This window comes from Vigna umbellata, chromosome 2, assembly GCF_029865625.1.
Source record: "Vigna umbellata cultivar VRB3 chromosome 2, Vumbellata_1.0, whole genome shotgun sequence".
NCBI classification, from domain to species: domain Eukaryota; kingdom Viridiplantae; phylum Streptophyta; class Magnoliopsida; order Fabales; family Fabaceae; genus Vigna; species Vigna umbellata.
The window spans coordinates 39,927,604-39,948,367 of NC_142166.1; the positions used below are offsets into that span (position 1 = coordinate 39,927,604).

General features: G+C 31.6%; 2 protein-coding genes and 1 long non-coding RNA gene across 6 annotated transcripts; 1 reads left to right on the forward strand and 2 right to left on the reverse strand.

The window, feature by feature from the left end:
• Positions 1–220: 220 nt before the first annotated feature.
• LOC124839322 (amino acid permease 3-like) lies at positions 221–3,483 on the reverse strand. Its single transcript, XM_047315093.2, has 7 exons — positions 3,364–3,483; positions 2,263–2,383; positions 1,940–2,173; positions 1,744–1,843; positions 1,421–1,635; positions 1,186–1,325; positions 221–1,103 (listed from the first exon to the last, which is right to left on the reverse strand). The coding sequence occupies exons 2-7, from the start codon at positions 2,381–2,383 to the stop codon at positions 450–452; spliced, it is 1,464 nt and encodes a 487-aa protein (XP_047171049.2). The 5' UTR covers positions 3,364–3,483; the 3' UTR covers positions 221–449.
• Positions 3,484–12,938: 9,455 nt separating this feature from the next.
• On the forward strand, positions 12,939–16,040 carry LOC148203978 (uncharacterized). Its single transcript, XR_015784335.1, has 3 exons — positions 12,939–13,167; positions 13,315–13,391; positions 15,186–16,040. It is a non-coding gene; the product is annotated as an uncharacterized LOC148203978 (long non-coding RNA).
• Positions 16,041–16,183: 143 nt separating this feature from the next.
• On the reverse strand, positions 16,184–20,329 carry LOC124819586 (chloroplast processing peptidase-like). 4 transcript variants are annotated; one of them, XM_047291138.2, is made up of 7 exons: positions 20,135–20,328; positions 19,802–20,037; positions 18,226–18,297; positions 18,076–18,144; positions 17,657–17,743; positions 17,138–17,205; positions 16,184–16,805 (listed from the first exon to the last, which is right to left on the reverse strand). In XM_047291138.2, exons 2-7 carry the CDS (start codon positions 20,027–20,029, stop codon positions 16,736–16,738), a joined length of 594 nt encoding a protein of 197 aa, XP_047147094.1. In that variant the 5' UTR covers positions 20,030–20,037; positions 20,135–20,328; the 3' UTR covers positions 16,184–16,735. The 4 variants fall into 4 exon arrangements, with proteins under 4 accessions (XP_047147094.1, XP_047147092.1, XP_047147093.1 ...); XM_047291136.2 differs by having other exon boundaries at positions 19,802–20,329; XM_047291137.2 differs by having other exon boundaries at positions 18,226–18,288; positions 19,802–20,326.
• Positions 20,330–20,764: the final 435 nt, after the last annotated feature.

Sequence of the window (20,764 nt, forward strand, 5' to 3'; positions counted from 1 at the left end):
TAGTCCATTCTCAGTAGTTTCCTACACTTCACAAATAATTTGTAAGAAAAACAAGTGAAAAATAGTAAAAAAAATGTTGTCAAAGAAGTGTAAACTTTATTTTGTATGGAAGTGTAGTCCTGTAATAATATGATAGATATAAAAGGAGAAATATAGGTAGAGAAAGAAAATAACATATGTAATAAATGGTAGAATTAAAAATATGAAAGTAAGAAGCACAGAAGCTGAATATGTGATTATAATTACTCTAGATTTATATGCTTTTACATCACTTCTTTCATTCTGAATTATGTTGCAGAACTAGTTAGACTAACAGAAACAGTAGAAAGAAGTGGAACACAGATGTTAGGCCATGAACAAACACATCACCATCCTGGGTTTCATATGAACATGTACAAGACATGGAATGTTCTTTCTGAAAATCTCTATGAATGGAAACCATAGTTGAATCAATAGTTTGTCTTGAAAGGCTTGTAAGTCTTAAGATCAATGAGAATCCCAGCAATAGAGCCAACTCCAGCTCCTATGGTCATCAAAAGGCAAGCAAGGCTGAGTGTTTGGAGGCAGATCCATTTAGAGCTCCACTTTGGTATTCTCTTCTGAGTAATATACATTTCCACTGGGAAATACACAGTAAGGGGCCAAAATCCAAATGCTCCAATAAGCCCTCCTACGTCATTGAAGAATGGGAGCAGCATTGCTATTAAAGTGCTTACCACAACATATGTTGTCCTCCAAACCAATCGGAAGAGGTTGAGCTTGTAGGAATAGAAACCAGGGACTGAGATTTCAATTTCTTTGTTCACAAAATCACTATCTGGGAATCTGTGTGCTACGTTTTTCTCAATGAAAGCAAAGAGGGGCTGGCTGTAGACTTGGTATGAACCAACAAGGTGGATCACAATGGCAGCATTAGCAATGTCAAGGAGCCAGTATGGGTTATAGAAGCCAAAACCAGTGAGAAGGTTTCCAGGGCTTGAGTCTCCAAAAGCAGCATACCCAAAGCAGCCACAAAGCATGTAGAAAAAGGTGGTGACTGCAACACCGACGAAAGCAGCCTTCTTCATTGTTTTTGATGCCGATGGAGGTGATTTCACCGTGTCCTGTTTCATCACATTTTACATAGCCTTCTTGTTATTTCAGACCTTAGTTGAATCTCATATAATTTAACTGAGTGAACTATACCTGAATTTCTATAAGGACGAAGGAGTATGAATAGGCAAATGCTATGTCACCAAGCGCTTGCATGGTTCTCCAGACTTTATTAGTTTGAGTCACATAACCAACGGTTATCCCGGTTAAGCTTCCCCCCACTTTTCTGTTCTCTATTACAAGGTCAATTCGTCAGATTTCTGACAGTGTTTCAAGAAGAAGCAGAAGAAACGATCATGAAGAACAAGGGAATAGAATCAGTTCATACCAATGACCTTTCCAATACCAAGGCCTAGCCCAATGGTGGAGTATGTGAATGACATGGCAGCAGCTACAAAGGACAGCCACCATAATTGATCGAAGCCTGGAATTTGAGAGAAAATAATCTCCAATATTCCAAATGAAATCATGTACACGTTGCTGTTCATATGACATGGATTCTTCCCTCCGCTTTTGTGGAAACAATTAGATCTTTCGATTGCCCTGTTTGAGAAGACACAAGCCAAAACCAGCCCAATTATACTATATAATTTTCCTTGGATATAAGGTAGTCAATTAGACATTTCACTATCAATAAAATCTCAAACTTACATCATGCTAATGGAAGACGCTATGGTGTAACCGATGGAGATTCCAAAAAGGTTAACATACTGAACCAGTCCACACATCTTGACCTTAAAGTCGTTGCCACCTGACCAAACGCAGACACAGAACAATGGTTCTAAGTTAAACCTGTGAAAACGAAAGAGAAGTTATTAATGACGTAAGTTAGGTTGGTCAGTTATACCAAAGTTAGAACGAATGGCATCCATGTAAGTGTAGTTTCTCTTGCCAGTGAGAGGGTCACCGGTACGATAACAATCAGTGAGAAGAAGGGAAGTGAAGTAAGTGATGGCAGAAAAAAGAAGCATAACAGCAGGACCAGCAATCCATCCAAGCTGAGCTATAGCCCAAGCCAAAGAGAGAACTCCAGACCCTATCACTGCGGTTATTATGTGTGCACTCGCAGTCCACACTGTTCCTGTGCTTGTCACACAAACCATACAACATATGAAAGGTAGAAACACAAAGGGTGTAGCATAGTATGAACCATCATGATTTACTACGTACCTGTTCGTTTGGGGCGACCATCATCGTCGAAACACTTAGAGTCTCCTTGTTGATGTATGTCAAGGGAGACGTTAAATGTTTGCTGATCATGCTTGCTGCCATGGCCATCCATGCCAACCATCTTTGTTATCACACAATGAACAACAACCCAAGTTAGGCTTGGTAGTAAGTGTTAAGATTCCAAATAATGATGTGCCAAATATCAAAGTTGGTGTACATATAAGAGTATAATCAAGAGTAAACCAGTGTCTGTGAAGTAAACATGAAGAGTTCAAAGTGAGAACTATAAATTCGTTAAAGATTTTGAATTAGAAGCGGTGTTATGATGATGTTATATAGCAGAAACCTCACGTTAAAATGTTTGAAGTTGTGTGAAAGAGAGAAAATGGGTGGTTGGTATTAGAATTGGAGTTAGTGAGATGTATCTAAGATAGGTTAACTTAACTCGAATGACCCACAGTGTGAGTGAGTTTGACAGAGCTTCCAAGAGTCAAAATGAGGAAACTAGAGTTAGGAGGTTCAGGCAAAAGCGGTGATCTTGGGAGTCAAAGAGAGAGAAACAAGATGTGTGGTTAGAGTTGGAAAGGAAGGGACGTATACTGTTCTAATTCAGAATATTTGAATTGGAAAGTGCATGATTAAGCAAAAAGATGGTGTGGGGGGTATGATAGAACTCATGGAAGAGTGAAGATGGTTTTAGAATTCGGATTTTTCTTTGGCTTTTGGGTAATGGGACATGTATGCCACCAAGTTCATCACGCTACCACAACATAATAGTTTAGACATTATGGTTTAGTGCAATAATAATTATTATAATAGAAAAATAAATACATAAAATTTTATATAGAATAATGCATAATTGGTGTATTTTATAAGATAATTGTTACGTAGGAGAATTGTGGAGTTGAAAGGGTGAAAAACAGATAGCAGAGCAGGTCCTTTTTTTGGTCGAGGGTGAAACACTGCTTTACATGAACTGGAACCCACCAATTTACCCTCTCCCAACAGCTTAGGTAATTTTTTTTGTCACTTTGACTTTAATAATATGAATATAAGATTAAAGAAGTTAATAAAATAAAGTGGTTTGATAGAAAATATTACCTATGGTTGGTGCAGCAGCTCTGGTAGAAAGAATAGGAAAAGAGGAAGAATGTGAAAGAAAGAGAAGTAGAAGGTATAATGAGTAGGTGTTTGGTCTCTACTAATTTGTTGAGATTATGTAATGTATATATAGGGGAAGACATACTAAGACTTTGATTTCCTGGAATATCATAATCTACCTCTTTAAAAGACCACCGTACAACAAAAAATTATATTATTCATTATTCCTCTCATCCATTCATCTTGAAACAGAATTAGGTTCCCTCAATTATTAATTAATAATAACTTAATACCCAACATGTTTTTTGGTCCAATAACCGAATTCCAGAACATGGCACTAATAATTCTCCTACATTACCAATGGATTAATATTCAGATACTTCAATTTTTGGGCAGACAAGTTGCATCTCAATATTTTTTAGATTTTGTGTCCCTCCTAATACTAAAATAAATAAACACATTCTCTTCATCACTTTTTATCGGAATTTATGTGATCAAATTAATATTGAAATTGCATAAAAGTAAAAGTAGGCCAGGAGTTAGATCGAATTCGTATTTAATATCCTCAGTTCAGTATAATTTTAATTTTAATATTTTAAATTTTTATTCAATTATACAATTTTAATTTTTATTCAGTATAGTTTAGATATGAATTGTTTGAGTTAAAGTTAATTTAGATACATTATTTAAATCCCATTTTGTGATTTTTGAAGTGTTGAGAAATGTTTTTAGAATTTACACTTGAAATTGAATTTCTAGTGGATGTTTGTATTTAGGAATAGAACTTGATTTATTAATAATTTTAAGACTTTTGAACTTAATGGATGATTGCTTGAGTATTTAAAAAATTAAAATTTGATAAATTACCATAGGCTCAAAGTCACTAAGATGGGATTGAGTATTTTGGTGAGTTGGTTTTGACATGAATATGGAATTGATATGTTTATTATTGCATGAGAGTGAAGTGAATGAACTCCGGTCTTAATAAATTGTAAATACTCTATGTTACATTTCTCTTCCTTGCATACCAATTGTTTAATGAAAATACCAAAAAGAAGAGTTTCTTGTTTGTGAACTTTGTGGTCTAATTAAGTTAAAATGCAAGAGTTGTCAAATGTTGCACAAGTTTCTTAGAAGAGTACAATATTTATCACTTGATACACTGTGCATTTATCGTTGGTTTTGCAGTCAACACACATTTATTGAGTAAATTCAGAGATTGTGCACGTGTCATGTGAACACTCAATAGATTTTGACAATAACACTCAGGCTTTACTCAACCAACAATATATCAAGACATGTGTCCTCATCACCAAATCTCATTATAGGACATCCTTTGACTCTCAAAACTAAATATATTTCTCTATGTGAGTAGGATACTAGCAAAGTAAGGATAATCCCTTTACAAAATCAACATTGAGTACATCCTAAACTCAAAATCAATGTAACATCCTTAGAAGTCACTACACCTTCATCCTGAATACAAACTAAACATCATATATTTAACAATAAACCATTCATTATTATCCATAAAGTAGCACATATGCATTATTATATAGGCTAAACATGAAAATTAACTAATATAAATGGTAATGATCGATGATAACTACTTGGCATCCAACACGTGGAGTCTTGGGGCTCCCTAGAATTTAATTCCAATTAGCACCCAACATAAAGCTCATGGCACCAAGCGCTATTGTAAAGCGTTGAGTAGGGTCTATTGAGCATCTAACACTAACTCTTTCGAAACTCACTAACAAGTAAGCATCCAATGGTCCCTAGGTCGCGCCCAATGTCTTATACCATTAGAGCTCACTAACTTTAGTTTTCAGCTTTGCGTCTAATAGTTATATGATATCGTTCAATTTCATACCAATACTCAGACCCTAATAAACTACAATAGGTTACCTAATTTGCTTATCTAGACAATTATATTTCTTCTTTAGTTTAAAATATTGTAGTTTAGTTCAAAATAAACCCCAGATAGAACAAATTAGACAATATTACCATAACCAATATATTCCATAAACATATATTTTCATTCAATCAATTCAATTTAACATACACAATTTCAATTCATCATCACAATCAATTCATCAAACAAAATCAATTCATATAATCAACTAGCTTCTCTTATCTGGATAGATATCCTAACTCAAAAGGTGTTCTACACAAGCTCTAACTTATGGATTTTTAAAAAGACAAAAAGAAAAAAGGCAAAGATAAACACATTTTCTTCAAGATTCTAATCGGATAGGATTGTAATCTTTAATGTCGTAAATCATAAGGTATTAATAATCAAATAGATGAAAGATGAAGTCCAAGATTTAAAGAGAAAACAGAGATAGAAAAAATTTTAGAAAAATAATCATTCTTACAAAATGAAACTCCGATTGATAAAAAATGATATTTATAATTTGACTTTTTAATAATAAAATAATTAGAGTCATCTTCTAAAAATAACTACTACTCCTAATTATTTTCTAAATCCTCCTAAATATAATAAACTACAATTTTGTGTAGTTTATTATTAAATTAAAAAATACCATACCAAAAAGTAAAATTTTAAATATACTTACAAATTTATAAATGTTAAAATATAAAATTGTGTTGAAGTGGATTTCTATAAAATTATAATGTTATGTGTTATTCAAACTCGTTCATAATTATTCTTTTTACTTAATTTTATTTATCTAACAATCTTTTGTTGATGAAATCTACGATGGAGTGTTAAAATTTTCTGAGTTAGAATTTTTTTGTCTTGTCGAAGTAAAAGAAAGAACATATGTGGTTACGAAAAATAAAAAAGAAATGGAAGAAGGGATCGTGATCACACTATGAGTGGGGGACAATTAACTACAATAAAGTAACTTAGCTTTGGCTTTGTTTTCATTATATACAATCATTCTTAAGATGTTATGCCCTTAGAATCTAGCAACGTTGCCCAAAGTCAATTGCCATTACTGAATCTAAGAGACTTTTGACCGTATTTAAAAGTAAAAACTCCTATATATTCTTGTTTCTTATATTAACATTAAATTTATGTTTTATTTTGTCTATTTCAAGTTGGGTCGAAAATTGTAAGACCCATGAAAAAATATTTATCTTAATAGTAATAATTTTATTACTAGTAATAATAAATTTCTTTGTGAATGGAAAATATAATTAATAAGCTTATATAAATAAAACATGATGAGATAGTTTAGATGGTAAACATCTTGTAACACTTGGAACATAGGTTCAAACCTAGTAAAATACATTTCTTCAAAAAAAAATATTTTAAAAAAAAATCCAAATAGGACCGTACATATGATATAGTCTCTAACATATTGAAGAATGTATTCATATCTATTTAAATATTTTTATAAAAATTAAAAATAAATTAAACATGATATTTTACATATGTTTAAAGTATTCAGAGTTAATTAGAAATCATAAATTTATATAAATATGAATCGATTTTAAATGTTTTTTCTATAACAAAAAAAATACAATATACTTTTTTATGGATATTTTTCAAAATGAAAAATAAAATATAATACAACTTCATCTCTGGAAACAACTTTACTTAATTTCGGTGGGGGGAAAGTGAAACGAATGGTATCGAAATAATTTAATTGAATGGAAAAATGTTAGAAAACCTTTGGAAACTTGGAAGGACATATAGGTATGAGAGAAAACGCATCTCTCTCCTTTAAAAGAACACCGTCCAAGATGTTCTTTTGTAAGATAACATACTATTATATATAGTTGCGTAGTTGGGATGATTTATACATAATGAAAAACTCAGTACCAACATAATTTTTGTGTAAGTTAATTGTAAACAAAACTAAGTGAATTGTTATAAATTAACTATCTGGAATTTATAAAGTGTGTACATCTCAATTACCGGATACTTTATACCAAATGAAAATTAATGTTAAATTGTTTATTTTCCTAATTTGTTTAGGTAGTATGTGATATTTTTGTAATGGATAATTTATATCTAATTGATAATTAATTTTTTAATATATTTTTTAAAAGTTTTCGAAAACCTTGATGATTGATGATTGAATATTTTTGGGAGAGACTATAGTAAAATGCATGAGTTGGTGTTTTTTTTTCTTTATTTGATAGAGTTACACTAAGATTATTGATATTGGGTGGAGCATCAAACCATATTCCATGGTTGAAAAAAAAGTGTGGATGGCACTGAAATGGGGATAGAAAAAAGAAAGAGGATAATAAGGTTGTTATAAGATGTAATAATTGGTGTTTTAAAGTGAAAAAGGGTTAATCCATGTTTAGAGAGATGAGTAATTAATAATTAGCTTACTTTTAGAAATAACATTGGGCATTCCAGTCCGCACATTGAAGATCTTTGATATGAATGATTTAACTCAATCTGGAAATAATAAAGAATTGGATTGAGTAATTTCTTCAACTCAATCCATCATTCTAAACAACATCAATTAGTAACTCCCCTCAAGTCTTCTTATATTTGAAAACTCAATTTTCCCCTTGTAACAACTGAAATAATTTTATCATGGAAATTAATATTTTATTTTTAACCAAAGCAGTTTATATTATATATATAATATAAATTAAAAAACTATATAATCATAGAATAAAAATAAAAATGTAAGTATTTAAAATTTTATCTTATTTTTCTTGTAATACCATATGTTTCTTAAGTTTTTTCTATTTTTTATATATTTATATATTTTAATGTTTCTATTATTATAAGTACAAAGTATCAGTGTATTCTTCATGAACTACTTTTATAAAAAAATGTCCGTAAATTGAAAAGTTAACCGTACTTATATTTTGATAAAGGATAAAAAAAGAAAATAAATAATATTTTGAATAAAAATAAAATTTTTATTAATTTTTGTATTATAATTTAATTTTATTATTTGTATTTCAGAAATTTTATTTTGTAAAAGATAAAGATTTTAAAGAAAATATAGAACTTGATAATATCATTTTCTACTTTTTATCGTGTTAAGTTTTTTAATAAAATCAACTTTTTATAGTTTTTATCTTGTTTAATCCTCAAATCTATCTTGATTTATATTATTTTATGTTTTAGTTTTGTGTTGGTTTTACTTCTAATCTTTATTTTAATTTATAATAAGTAAATATGAAGCATTTTGATTGAGAAAAAAAGGTAGAATCCAAGGAAGCATGAAAAAAAATGGGTAAAACTAGAAAGCTTAGAAACAAACATGAGACTAAGCACCATTTTTCTTACTCTGAGCTTGGTAAGACTAAGCGCCAATTTCCTAAGACTAAGCGTAAGATGGTTGAGTACTATCTTTTTTAGGCTGACCATCAACATGACAAAAAGCATAAGTTTTTAGGTTTCGCTAGACGAGAGTTTCAGGTCCGGTTCACGAAATTAGGTATTTATTCATGTTGATGTATAGACAAAGGAGTTTTGATTTGTCTTGGACCAAAATTCCTCACTTGCACGAATAAAAATCACCTTTGGGTGCTTGCAAGAGCCTTTTGGAAGGGTGTTGAGAATCTCCCCTAATCCTTCTTGGATCTCCTTCATCTATGGTGATTTTCTCCATTTTTTGGTTCGAAAAGAAGAGAGGTTACAATTTTGAGATGAAGACACGAATGAGAGACATAATTGGAGTGTGAAACAATTGCTAAGAACCTTGAGAGGAGGCTTATATATTCTTTTTAGTTTATATTTCTTGTCTATCTCTTCATGTTGTAAACCTTAGGTTATCCACCATTGAGAACTAACCCTATTTATTGATATTATATGTAATAAATTATATTATTATGTATTGTGTTGTTAGTGTGTGTGTGTGTGTTAGTGTGTGTGTTGTTAGTGTGTGAGTGTGTGTGTGTGTGTGAATGAGTGTGTGTTCTTGACTTACGTGTTTAATGTTTGTTGTGACTTGATCTCATGGCTTGTTTGTGGTGTTGAAAAATGTCTTTTTGAACCTAAATATGAAATAAAATACCTAATGAAGATTGTATCTAGGAATAAAACATAAGTCATTAGTAATCTTAAGACTCATATGTTCAAAATTATTAGAAATATTAATTTTGACTTCACAATGAAATTGATATATTTATAAATGCATTGAGAATAAAATTAATGAAATTTAATCTAACAATTATAAATAATATAAAAACAAAATAAAGAAAAAATGTTATATGAATCACCTCTTACTTAACTTCTTGTCTTCCTTCTCTCGTTTGACTCTGCTTTTATATCAAAGAAAAAAAAGTAATGTGTAATATCTAATTGAATTTTATAAAAAGTTTAGTAATATACTTCAACAACAACCTTTTATACTTTTAGATTATGGATAATTTTCAAATATGAAATCATTACTTCTACAAGACAGCTTTACATTTGAGTAAAACCAAATTTGAAGTTGTTTAAAAGCTCAACTTTCATGGCTTTCCCTTGCTCTTTTACCTTCGCTTCCCCTTGCTCTTGTAACTTTAATTTCATTCTCTCTTGCATTCTTTTTGTCATACTTGTAATTTAACTTGAATATTTCTTTTAACTTCATCAATTAATTTGTGTATTTCAACTGGAGAATTATATCCCAATAAATTTGTTGCTACAAACAACCATTTTCCATATGCACACATAGTCGTGTCGATCTTTTCCGAAGACTTGGGAATATATATCATGTCAGGTTGGTTTTTCTTTAGTACTATCAAAGGAGAAACAATTACATTTTTAAGCTTTGACTGAAAATGATAAAAAAAAATAAACTTGTTATTGAAGCAAAGCTATTAATTATAAAAATAGAAATAATAAATGAATTATCATACAACAATTCCCTTGCTATCCTCATTGTTAGGCTGATGTATCGTGATGAACACAAATACTATGTCCTAAAATTGTCATTCATTCACTCATCCATCTTTCAAAGTAAACCGCGACACTTCTTTGTTTCATCGATATGTGACGATGATTATTACTTTGTTCTTTTGAGTAGATTTGAGTAAGTGGATTTGAGGGGATTTGAGAGGATTTGAAGATAAATTTTTTTGTCGTTTATTTGAGTGAATTTGGAGGTAAATGAGAGTGAATTTGAAAATAATTTTTTTTAATTTGTCATGTCAATACAATTCTATACTAATTCTCAGAAATTTTATTTTCAAATTTACTTTCATTTACTTCTAAATTCACTCAAATAAACGACAAAAAAATTCATCTTCAAGTCTTTTCAAATCTATTCTTTACTCAAAAGAACAAGGCCCGTAAGAGAAACTGTTGTTATTGCAATGATAATAATAACTAACTTTTGTTTTAATATATATCCTAACTTGGTGGCAGAGTAACGACAAATGGTGGCAGAGTAACGACACCACTCTTCTTCTCGCAGATGTACGGCAACAACGACAACATAATGGAATTGAGAAAGAACTTTAAAAATGTAAAAATAAAAGATAATTAATAAAGAGGAGGAAAACTATAATATTGAGAAAGGTTTAATTGCTTGCATTGTCCACAGTTTGGCTGCAACGTGTCAAGTTAGTCCATCTTTTTAAAAAAGTTTCAATTACGTCCAAACTTGGTTTAAAAGTGTCAATTTTGTCCAAACGTATGTAAAATTTGCTTCAATCAAGTCCCTTCCGTTAAATCCCATAAACGGACGTTAATTTTTTTTTCTCTCTCCTCTGCTTCTCTACTTTACTGCTCTGCTGCTCCTTTAGTAAAATGTTTTTCACTTATATTTAATATTTACATAAATTAAATCATGATCATGATGTAACTAAATGATTTTATCTAAATTATTATTCCACTTTTTTTTTACCAATATGCTACATATGATTTATTAATAGAGAATTGTGCCTGTTAATTGAAAGAAAAAATTAAAGTTATATAGTATCTATTAATTAAAATATGTGTGTATTTTAAAGTAAAATAATTTTATTAATCTCAAATATAAATATCTATCTTATATTTTATTATCTTAAAACTATTTTAGTAAATAAATTAATTAATAAATTATTTTAAATATATATGATTTATCCTATTATCTTATATATATTTTTAATATACTTTTAATGACGATAAATTATATATATATAATTAACACAAAACGTATAATTCTTTTTTAAAGAAAATGAAAATATGTAGAAACAGTTCAACCAATATTATACCAAAATAAATAATTTTGTAAATACCTTTTTAGTTAAAGAACAGAAAAATGAATTATTTGATTTTTAGATAATATTTTACTACGAATTATAATATTTTAATTATATTTATTGTTATTATTTGAATATAATATTTTACTACGAAAAGCAATTATCGAATGAAGCAGAAAATGGGTGTGAAAAGAATACTTTTTGTTTAGATTTAGTTTTCATGTTTTTGTAAGATAAACTAAAACCAAGTATAAATATATGAGAAATGAGAGTTTCATCCACAATCATTACTCTGTGCAGAAGTTCTGTATAACTTAGTCCACGTATACTATTTTTTTCATTTAATATATATGCATAATATTTTCAAATTTTCTAATAATTGCTTAATGTATTATTTTATATTTTATATTATCATTATATTATTTTATAATATCCAGAGGAGCAGAGCAGAGAAGCAGAGGAGCAGAGCAGAGAGAACTAAAAAATTAACGTCCGTTTTGGTGAATTTAACGGAAGGGACTTGATTGAAGCAAATTTTACATACTTTTGGACGAAATTGACACTTTTAAACCAAGTTTGTACGTAATTGAAATTTTTTTAAAAAGATGGACTACTTTGACAGTTGCAGCCAAACTAGGGACAATGCAAGCAATTAAACCTATTGAGAAACTAACGTGATGTTTACGACATTTATCATATAACTGACTATGTTTCAACATATGATGATAACATATAAATAGTTTTGATAAAAAATTATTAAAGAAATAAAATAAACCTATAAATGTCATTGAAAGTGAACAAAATTAATTATTTAGGAATTCTTCTATGCATTGACATGAGTCCTAATTTATGTTTTTTTTCAAATTATTTACCAATCCTAATTATAAGATTTAATTCCGAGGATTTTATGTTTATTTCCTAGTGGGTGAAATGAAATCTCCAATTGAATTGGAATTCAGTGGAATCGAAATTTAGTGAAATCGTGCAATTGACTTTCAATTGAAAAATTCTCCCACTGTCATGTGAATGCCATGATATTGGATTTTAGTGAAAAGTGTTTCTGCGTTGTTCAATTGCAAATGGAAAAACATTTGGCTCTGTTTGATTGATCTTTTTTTTTAATATAGTTTTACAATGCGAATTTCATATGTTATGGATTCAAACATGTTATTTTTCCAAACAAATAATATAATTTATTTTCTTCATCTTAATTTACATGAAAATATATATATAAAAGAAAATACAAAATATTAGTATCGTCATAAAATTCTTTCATCAAGATAATATGAGAAAAGAAAGAAATAAAAAAATTAAAAATAGGTTAAAAAATAAGAAAAGAAAACATTGTTTTTGGATCTCACATAAATCAAGATTAATAGTGTAAGAACCTAAAAATATATATGTATATATTAAAAGAGGATGGGGTGAAAACATTATTAAGAAAAAGGGGAGGGGCTTTTTATTAAAAAGAAAACAGTTTTATAGTTTCTGCTAAACTTTTAGAAAAAAGAAGCTGAACTCATTTTCTTAAAAGTGTTCCTCTCTCTAGAAAGCTTCTTCTTCTTCCTCTACCTTCTCTCTAATCTCCACACTGCACCAGCCATTGCATTGTCATCTAGGTGTCGTCCCCGCGTTCCTAGAGTCGGGAGCTCCGTTTTGAACCGAACGTTTTCTTCATTCCTACTGGTAAGTCGTTTTCCCCCTTCTCCTCCACTGTCTTTGAATCTAGGGCATGCCACTTTACTGGTTGCATGCAGCTGGTAGCTTTTCCCTTTAGTTCCTTGTTCATTCTAGCTCTAAGAGTTGTACTCTACCCAATTTGGTGGTTTGTAGGTCCTGTTGAACTTGTTTCTGTGCGAGGGTTACTGTTTTGGGGCTTCTTCTAAAGTGTTGTGTTTATAACCACCAAGGTAAGGGGAGCTAGTTCTACTCTTGATTTTACTGTGTGGAGTGAATGCATGATAAAATTTGTAGTGGTATGTTGTGGAAGCATGAACTTGGTTCTAGTTAAACTTGAAATGCATGTATGGAAGTGTGTGTTATGTGAATTTGGTGATTGATGGCTATAAACTGTTTGGAATGACTTAGAATGATGGAATTGTGTATGTTTGAACTGTTTTGGCATGAAAACTTTGTGGTAGTGCTGTTAGAAAGGAAATCAAGTGTCTTAGGGTCAATTTTAGGCCATTTTAGAGGAAGTGAAGTAGTGATTTTGAGCAAATGAGGTCTGCAACGTTATTGGACTGTTGGGAGAGTTTTATCCATTGTATTGTGACTTGTTTGAGTCACTAAATTGGTCAAAATTAGTGCAAAGAGGTAAGATCGGGTTTTGGGTCTCTAAGTTGGAAAAAAATTGGTGTTTTAGAGTTAGAAAGGAAGTGTGGTGGTCAAATTTAGAGTTAGGCATTCTGGGTGATCCTAGTCAGTTTAGGTAACTTAGGTAGGTCATGTGTGACTTAGTAGGCATGTTTAAATGGTTAAAAACCAACTCCAAGTTGTAGAATTGAATTTAGACCTCTAGGTTGATAAAATTGAAGTTGTAGAACCTAAATCAATGCATAAACACTTTATAATAATGTTAGAAAGGATTCGAATGGTTCAGGTAAGTTTAATTTAGCATGAAAGTTGATTTATGAGTGGTAGAAGTTCACCAAAATGATTAGAATTGGTAAAAGGGAGTTAGAGTTGCTCAATTATGCAGAAAAATCTGCAGAATTTAGCTTCCTCTGCAGCAAAATTCGCATAGCGCACAGGGGGGGGTGCGCTGAGCGAATTATGTGTGGCAGATTGAGTGTTTTCGGTGTTTTTGATGTTTTGGGAGTTCCGAACGTCCGTTTTGGACGTTCTTTAGTTCGTTCTGGGGGTTTTTGACCCTTCCGGAGCCATTGGTGAGGGTCTCCAAGCTGTTTGAATTACTTAAGTATTGATAATTAAAAGTCCTAAAGAAATTCGTGTTAATAAGTGATGGTTTTGTGAAAGTATGTAATGTATGAGTTGTTTTATGACATGGTTGATGTTGTATGATGGTGTATGGGTTTGGTATGAGACAATATAGTAAGAATGCACTTGAATGACTATGAAATTTTATGTTTGATGAATCAAAGTGGTTTATGACGTACATTATTGATCCAAGAGGAATATCATGTGATTTAAAGTGGTCGGATTGAATATGAGATTAAGATCTCTCGGTGGGATCAGTTAGTGTATTGAATGAATGTGAGAGGCTTCCATATGGGGGGTTATCCCTAACACTCCAACGGTCTTTCATTCTCACTTAGAGAGGATTGACGCGTGTGGTGGGAGTAGTGGGAGGTCCTAGGGTAGGCGCTATCACTGAAGGTCTATTCCGCGGTAACGGACTAGCCTTGTGTATGGTCGGGTGGAACCCCTCGACAAGGGCTTTGCAAAGCAGTAGGGGCCATCACAAGTGCACAACCCACCCCAGCTCTACATACATTCTATGTCCGGACGTGTCTAGAGTCTTAACATGATAGGATGCTTGTCTTGATGAGTTTTATGAAATAAATGCTTATGTTTATGATGACTAAGGTGTTTATGTGTGTATGGATATTCTGGGAAATGCTAGATTGATTGAAAATGAATTGTATGATTGTTTGAGACCTAGCTCACCCTTGCATTTGTATGTGTTGCATGTGTTTGCTTTCCCCCTTGCGATGATCATCCAATCCTTTGGATGTGAGCAGTAGGTGATGATGTACCTTTGGAGCAAGCTTTGGAAGTTGAGGAAGACCCAACCCCTAATGCTTAGGATTTCTACTAGCTCTTATTTTAAATAGCTCTTTATTTTGAAAGACTTCTAACCTTCATTTTATCATGATCTGTATTTTGGAAACACTCTTTAGGTCCCATTGAATCTTTATTCAATCATGTATTTTGGAGAATTATGAACTTGTACTTAAGTTTTAAAACTTCCCAGCCAGACTTGGATAACTGTACTCCTTAATCCTATCTATTGTGTACTTTTAACTGCTTTCTATTATTATAATCGATGCATTCTACATATATACATTGCTATATATTTTGGGATGTCACAAATAGAATAGTAAATATTAAGATCCTATACTACTATATTAAATGAATTAGAAAGAGAAGAATTTTATAAATAACTTGCAGGTTAAAAATGTTATTTAAAAAAAGTCCCAAAAATACATAACTTGTTAGACTAAAATATATAAACTAAAAACACCTTCTATTTTCTCTCTATATTTTTATCACCGTTTCTAACAATCTACGAATACTCTTACAGATACCAATTTTCATAGGTTGGGTGGCTGTTCGTTTTCGAGACATTGTCATGTTAGAAAGCCATCTTCTGTCGTAAAAAAGAATGTTCTTCACCGATTGGCCCTGTCATGCTTTGATGTTCAAACTCCGAATACATTTTATGATGGAATGGAAAACCAAAGGGAGTGAGTGAATGAGCTTTTTCACAGCTCGAATAATCAAGCACGAGTATTTTCATGAAAATTCTAGAGTGGATGTAAAAATGTTTTGAACATAAATTGTTGATTTAAAATCGATGCACTGTGATAATAAAAAAGAAAATACATTAGAACAATTTTTATTTTTAAGATAATTACTAGAAAAAACTAATGATCAAAAAGATCCTTTTGACTCATCAGAATCAAATATATCTTTGAAAGTATAATTTTCAATTGGGGATCGTGTGAACACAGGAAGGTGCAGAACAACACAAGTATCTAACAATACCTTTTATTTTAAGTTGTGTAGTATTTTCAGGTGTAGCAAACGGAGGTATATTGCCAAAAGGCATGGTAGGGAAGATATAAAGTTCAGTGAGCTAAAACATGGTAAAATCCATCATGGAGAGAAAGCAACTAGGACTCTGCCTCCTGTTTTTGCCACAAGACAAACAGGGCTTAGGAATGACTAAAGCAACAGCAAGATTTGCTTTTCAGTTATTACCCATTTCTCTAACCGCAACTAATACCAGATATTATGCAATGTGACTCGACTAACAGTGAACCCTGCAGAAATCACATGTCTTTATTTTTTTCTGAAGATGAATTCCATGCTCTGAACGTGGGAAGCATGCTACGTGCATATGAGAATCCAATGACATAAAGAGTGGGCAAAGGGCGGCGTGCGCATCATTTATGGAACAGCTGGAAGGAACTCTTGACGGAAATCAGATGTCCTAGTATGCTGTCCCCATTGGTCAGACCATAGAAAAGGGCACCAGTTCCTTCAGTACATCTCAATGATATTTGGGTCAAATGTTTGTTGGTCTATGATAACAAGTGACATATCTTCCAATTATGTTCTTCATAGGAAGTGGTCCCCTATTCATCATCACAGACGGTAAGGTTCAAGATTAACAGGAGGTTAAATATACTAATACTAAGTTCATGTCAAGATAATCTAAATAGAACGAAGATTTTTTAATAAAAGGCAAAAAGAATGTTTCACATTTATGTAACATCAGGTGCTGCCATAAAACCATATTTTCTTTCACCACTCAACCAAAGAGAAGAACTGACGTAAATTCATCTAGAAAACAGATTAATCATATTGTACACGAAAACATTCAGATAATCACACCTCTCACACAAGGTTAAAATTAATAGAAATGGAAAGAATAAAAAGTCAGCAACATCTGGTAGTAGTAACTTACCACACATGAGAATCATAACTGTTATTACGATTATCGCCTAGCACATAAACATGGTCATTGGGCACAGTCTGCAAGGACACAAGCCGAAACAAAGAGAAAGCTTTTTAAGTTAATCAGATATTACAGACCTTTTAAGTTAAACCAGAAAGCTTTTATGCTCGCAATTGTCTATTTCAATGACTCTTGAAAGTATAAATAAGATAAATGGTATGCATAAAATAATAATAATTAAAATTACAATTTTTCAAATAAAAATTTAAAGAAAATAACAACGATCTTAGTAAAACATTCGTAATCAAGCTGTGTTTGTAAACTATTAAAGTGAAGCATATCATGAACTTCATTCGTTTAAATTGTCCGGCCTAAGTTTAATGAATTGAGCTCGAATAAATTAACTCATTTATGTCTTATTGCCAATTTCTACACTATCATGCTCATTAATTTAATCAGTGATCAATTCATAATTGTTGAATGTAAAATAAAATGAAAAAGGACCGTAACAACGAACAGGGATCTCACGGTTAAAGGAATTGTGTATGCAGGTGGTTGTGCTATGAAATCTTCCTGCTGAGCAACACCATTGACGTAGAGTACCCCATGATGAACCTGAAAGGTGACGGAAGATTCAAGTGAAAAAGACGTAATGCTATTTTCCTACGCTCATACAACATACTATTACTAATTGTCAGGACATAAACATATAATTTGAACCAGTTTATTACCAATGGTTGTCATAAGACATGAAATTGTGGCTAGTCTGCACGGTAGACTAGATCACTAAAACAAATGATAAGAAACAAAACAAAGCCTCAGTTTCAAAGATAGTATATTTAGAAATCAATTTTTTATGCCCTCGTAATTTTTGGCATGGACTTCCAAAGTAGATACACAACGCCAGTATAATGCAAAAAGAAAGGAAGTTTGTAGAATAGTTATACCTCAACAGCGTCTCCTGCTTTTGCTACAATTCTCTTAATAAAAACAGTTTCTGTGTTTTCTCCATATATCTACATAACAGAAAACCAATCATGTAATTGCATTGGAGATCTGAAAGTAGGCTACACAGATTCTATACCATTGCAACATACCTGTGTTGGATCCTTAAATGTTATAATATCATGTATAGAAGGATTCTTGATATAATATGAAGCCTGGAGAAACTTACAATAAAAGATAATTAAAATTCAAAAATCAGAAATGAGGGAAAAGTTAGAAAAATAGAGATAAGAATTTATCCCATTTCTGAAAGTTTAGTGAGTAAAATGATTCAAAGGAAATTTAACCTAAGAAGGCGATTTTGGAAGATAATAACATCTTATGAGGAAAGTTTGTCGAACGAAACAGCTTAATTTTGATAAACGTCTCAGTCAATTTCAAGATCTTTTTCTTCAATCTTGTGAACTAAATTAAAAGTGAAGAATAATATGAGAAAGGAAGATAACTAAGAAGGACAAGGCTAGCCAATATAGCGTCAATCATTTGTACTCAGAGATGGGTGTGCAAACTAAAGATGTTAAATAAATGGATAATGAAAAAGTACAGCTCACTAGGACACTTAATGTAAAATAACTTGAATGTTTTTTCCTTCTCAATATGATAAGTATCAACCACCAAACTAACATTAAAAGCTTCAATAACATAACATATGCTATTTTAAACAACAAGCCAAGGAAAAATTATCCATTTAACTGTTTTAAGATATTAGACTGCAGTTGGGTCACTTCAAAATATACAAGCTCAAATGGGTCATACTTCTCTGGCCCTGCTGGTCTTCTCTTCACTTGACAGGATGCAATTGATTATATTCGAATAACAAACAGATTTCCTAAATTCAACATCTTCCAAATTTATTTTCCATGGAATATCCCAAATCTGGAATATCCGCATTCTACAGATGCTAATATTTGCAAAAATAAAACACGACAAACCATCACAGACTATCCATTCTTATCTTATAATTTGTTCCATGAGAAAGGAGAATCCTTCATATTCCAGCTAAAAACGATAGTTTATTCTATGCAGCATAATGCCTTGGAATGTTGCGACAAACAGAAATAGACATATAAATTAGGAAAGCTAATGCAAAAACTTTCATACACTAAATTAGGACTACAACAGTCAAATGTATATATTTACCACAATTATATTCTCACAAACTTTAACTACACAGTAAAAACCGTGTTAGAGATTAACCTCAATGTCATAAATAAGGCAACACGCAAGGCTGATTTTACATAACATTCAAGAATCAAGATGTACAAATGAAAGCAATAGGTGTACTAATTCTACAAACATAGTCACAATAACATTGGGAAGGGAAAGGAAGCAATAGTTATATTAATTCAAGAATCAAGATGATATGATCGAAAAAACACGGTGACATATACAGAAACGTCCAAGGAAGGAAGCAATAGTTTTATAAATTCCACAAATATAGTCAACAAATAATGAAGAACGGGGAGAAGCAAAAGAAAAAAGTAGCAAATGAGGCAGGAATCCATTTTGGATCTTCCCATTAGATAGGAATATGGATCTAAATTCAATTTGGCAAAACCAAAACAGTGACGGCGTTCCAAATCCCAGTCTATAAAGGTAGATCTCGCGAACCAAGAAAAGAAAGAAAGTTCAGAAAAGGAAGAAATGGAAAAGCAGAATATTGTGCACCTTTTCCACAATAATTCGATCACCAACACGAAGGGTGGGGAACATAGAAGAGGAAGGTATGAAGCGAAGCTCAGAAAACGTGGACCAGAGAAGTCCAACAACCATAAGCCTAAGGAATCCGTCAAGACCCGGCCATCGAAGGAAGCCCCAACTCTGACACGGCATCCATCGCAGCGCAGGATAACTTGTTACGAAGTTGTATATTGCAGAAGGCCTCAATAAGCTCATGATGCAACCTACATCCATGTAGCACAAAAATAAACCAAGGAAGGAAGAATCAAAGTCGTCATTCAATTGAAGTAAATTGAAAACGAAGATGAAGGTCGGAAAAACCAGAAGATGATCGAGGTGTAAGAGTGTGAAATGAGTTTCCACTTCAGATGAGTATCAGCAGAGTGATGAGTAAATGGTGCTGCTGTGATCTCTGTGAAAGAAGCCTCAGCTTTTGCATTTGACTCGGATATATATATGGCGGAATGGAACAGTTGATGCTTAGGGACTAAGTTTCTACGTTCAAACGCGCTTTCTTTCAATAATAATTTATCCTTATCTTTCAACCCAAAAACAGATTATGTACTACCAAAACAAACAAAAAATTCTAACATGGAATCAGTCTCAGTCTTTGAATTTTTTTTTTTTTTTTTCTTTTTGTACTATAGAGAAAGTGATAAAACGACGTTTTGCAAAGGTTATAAATGATTATTTCTTTAATCAGAATATTTTAAAAGGTTAATTCAATATAAATTATTAAAAGAGTATTTAATCTGTTTTGTGACAGTAGTTTGCAAATTACGATTTTAATTCCGAAATTTTTTTCATGCAACATAATAAGAATAGTTAATATTATATATGTGTTTGAGAAAATAATTAAATATAATTTTTAATTTTAGCTGTCATAAAAACTTTAATGTCTTAGAAGAAAAATGGAGCCATGATCCTTGCTCTGATTCTAGGAAACTCAAA

Coding starts and splice junctions, on each gene's coding strand:
- LOC124839322 (XM_047315093.2), bottom strand. CDS start 2,383: ATGGTTGGCATGGATGGCCATGGCAGCAAGCATGATCAGCAAACATTT. Junction 2,174..2,262: donor TGGTCGCCCCAAACGAACAG/GTACGTAGTAAA, acceptor TGACAAGCACAG/GAACAGTGTGGACTGCGAGT. Junction 1,844..1,939: donor TGCCATTCGTTCTAACTTTG/GTATAACTGACC, acceptor GCGTTTGGTCAG/GTGGCAACGACTTTAAGGTC.
- LOC124819586 (XM_047291136.2), bottom strand. CDS start 20,047: ATGGATGTAGGTTGCATCATGAGCTTATTGAGGCCTTCTGCAATATAC. Junction 18,298..19,801: donor ATCGAATTATTGTGGAAAAG/GTGCACAATATT, acceptor TTTTATTGTAAG/TTTCTCCAGGCTTCATATTA. Junction 16,806..17,137: donor AGTTATGATTCTCATGTGTG/GTAAGTTACTAC, acceptor GATGATGAATAG/GGGACCACTTCCTATGAAGA.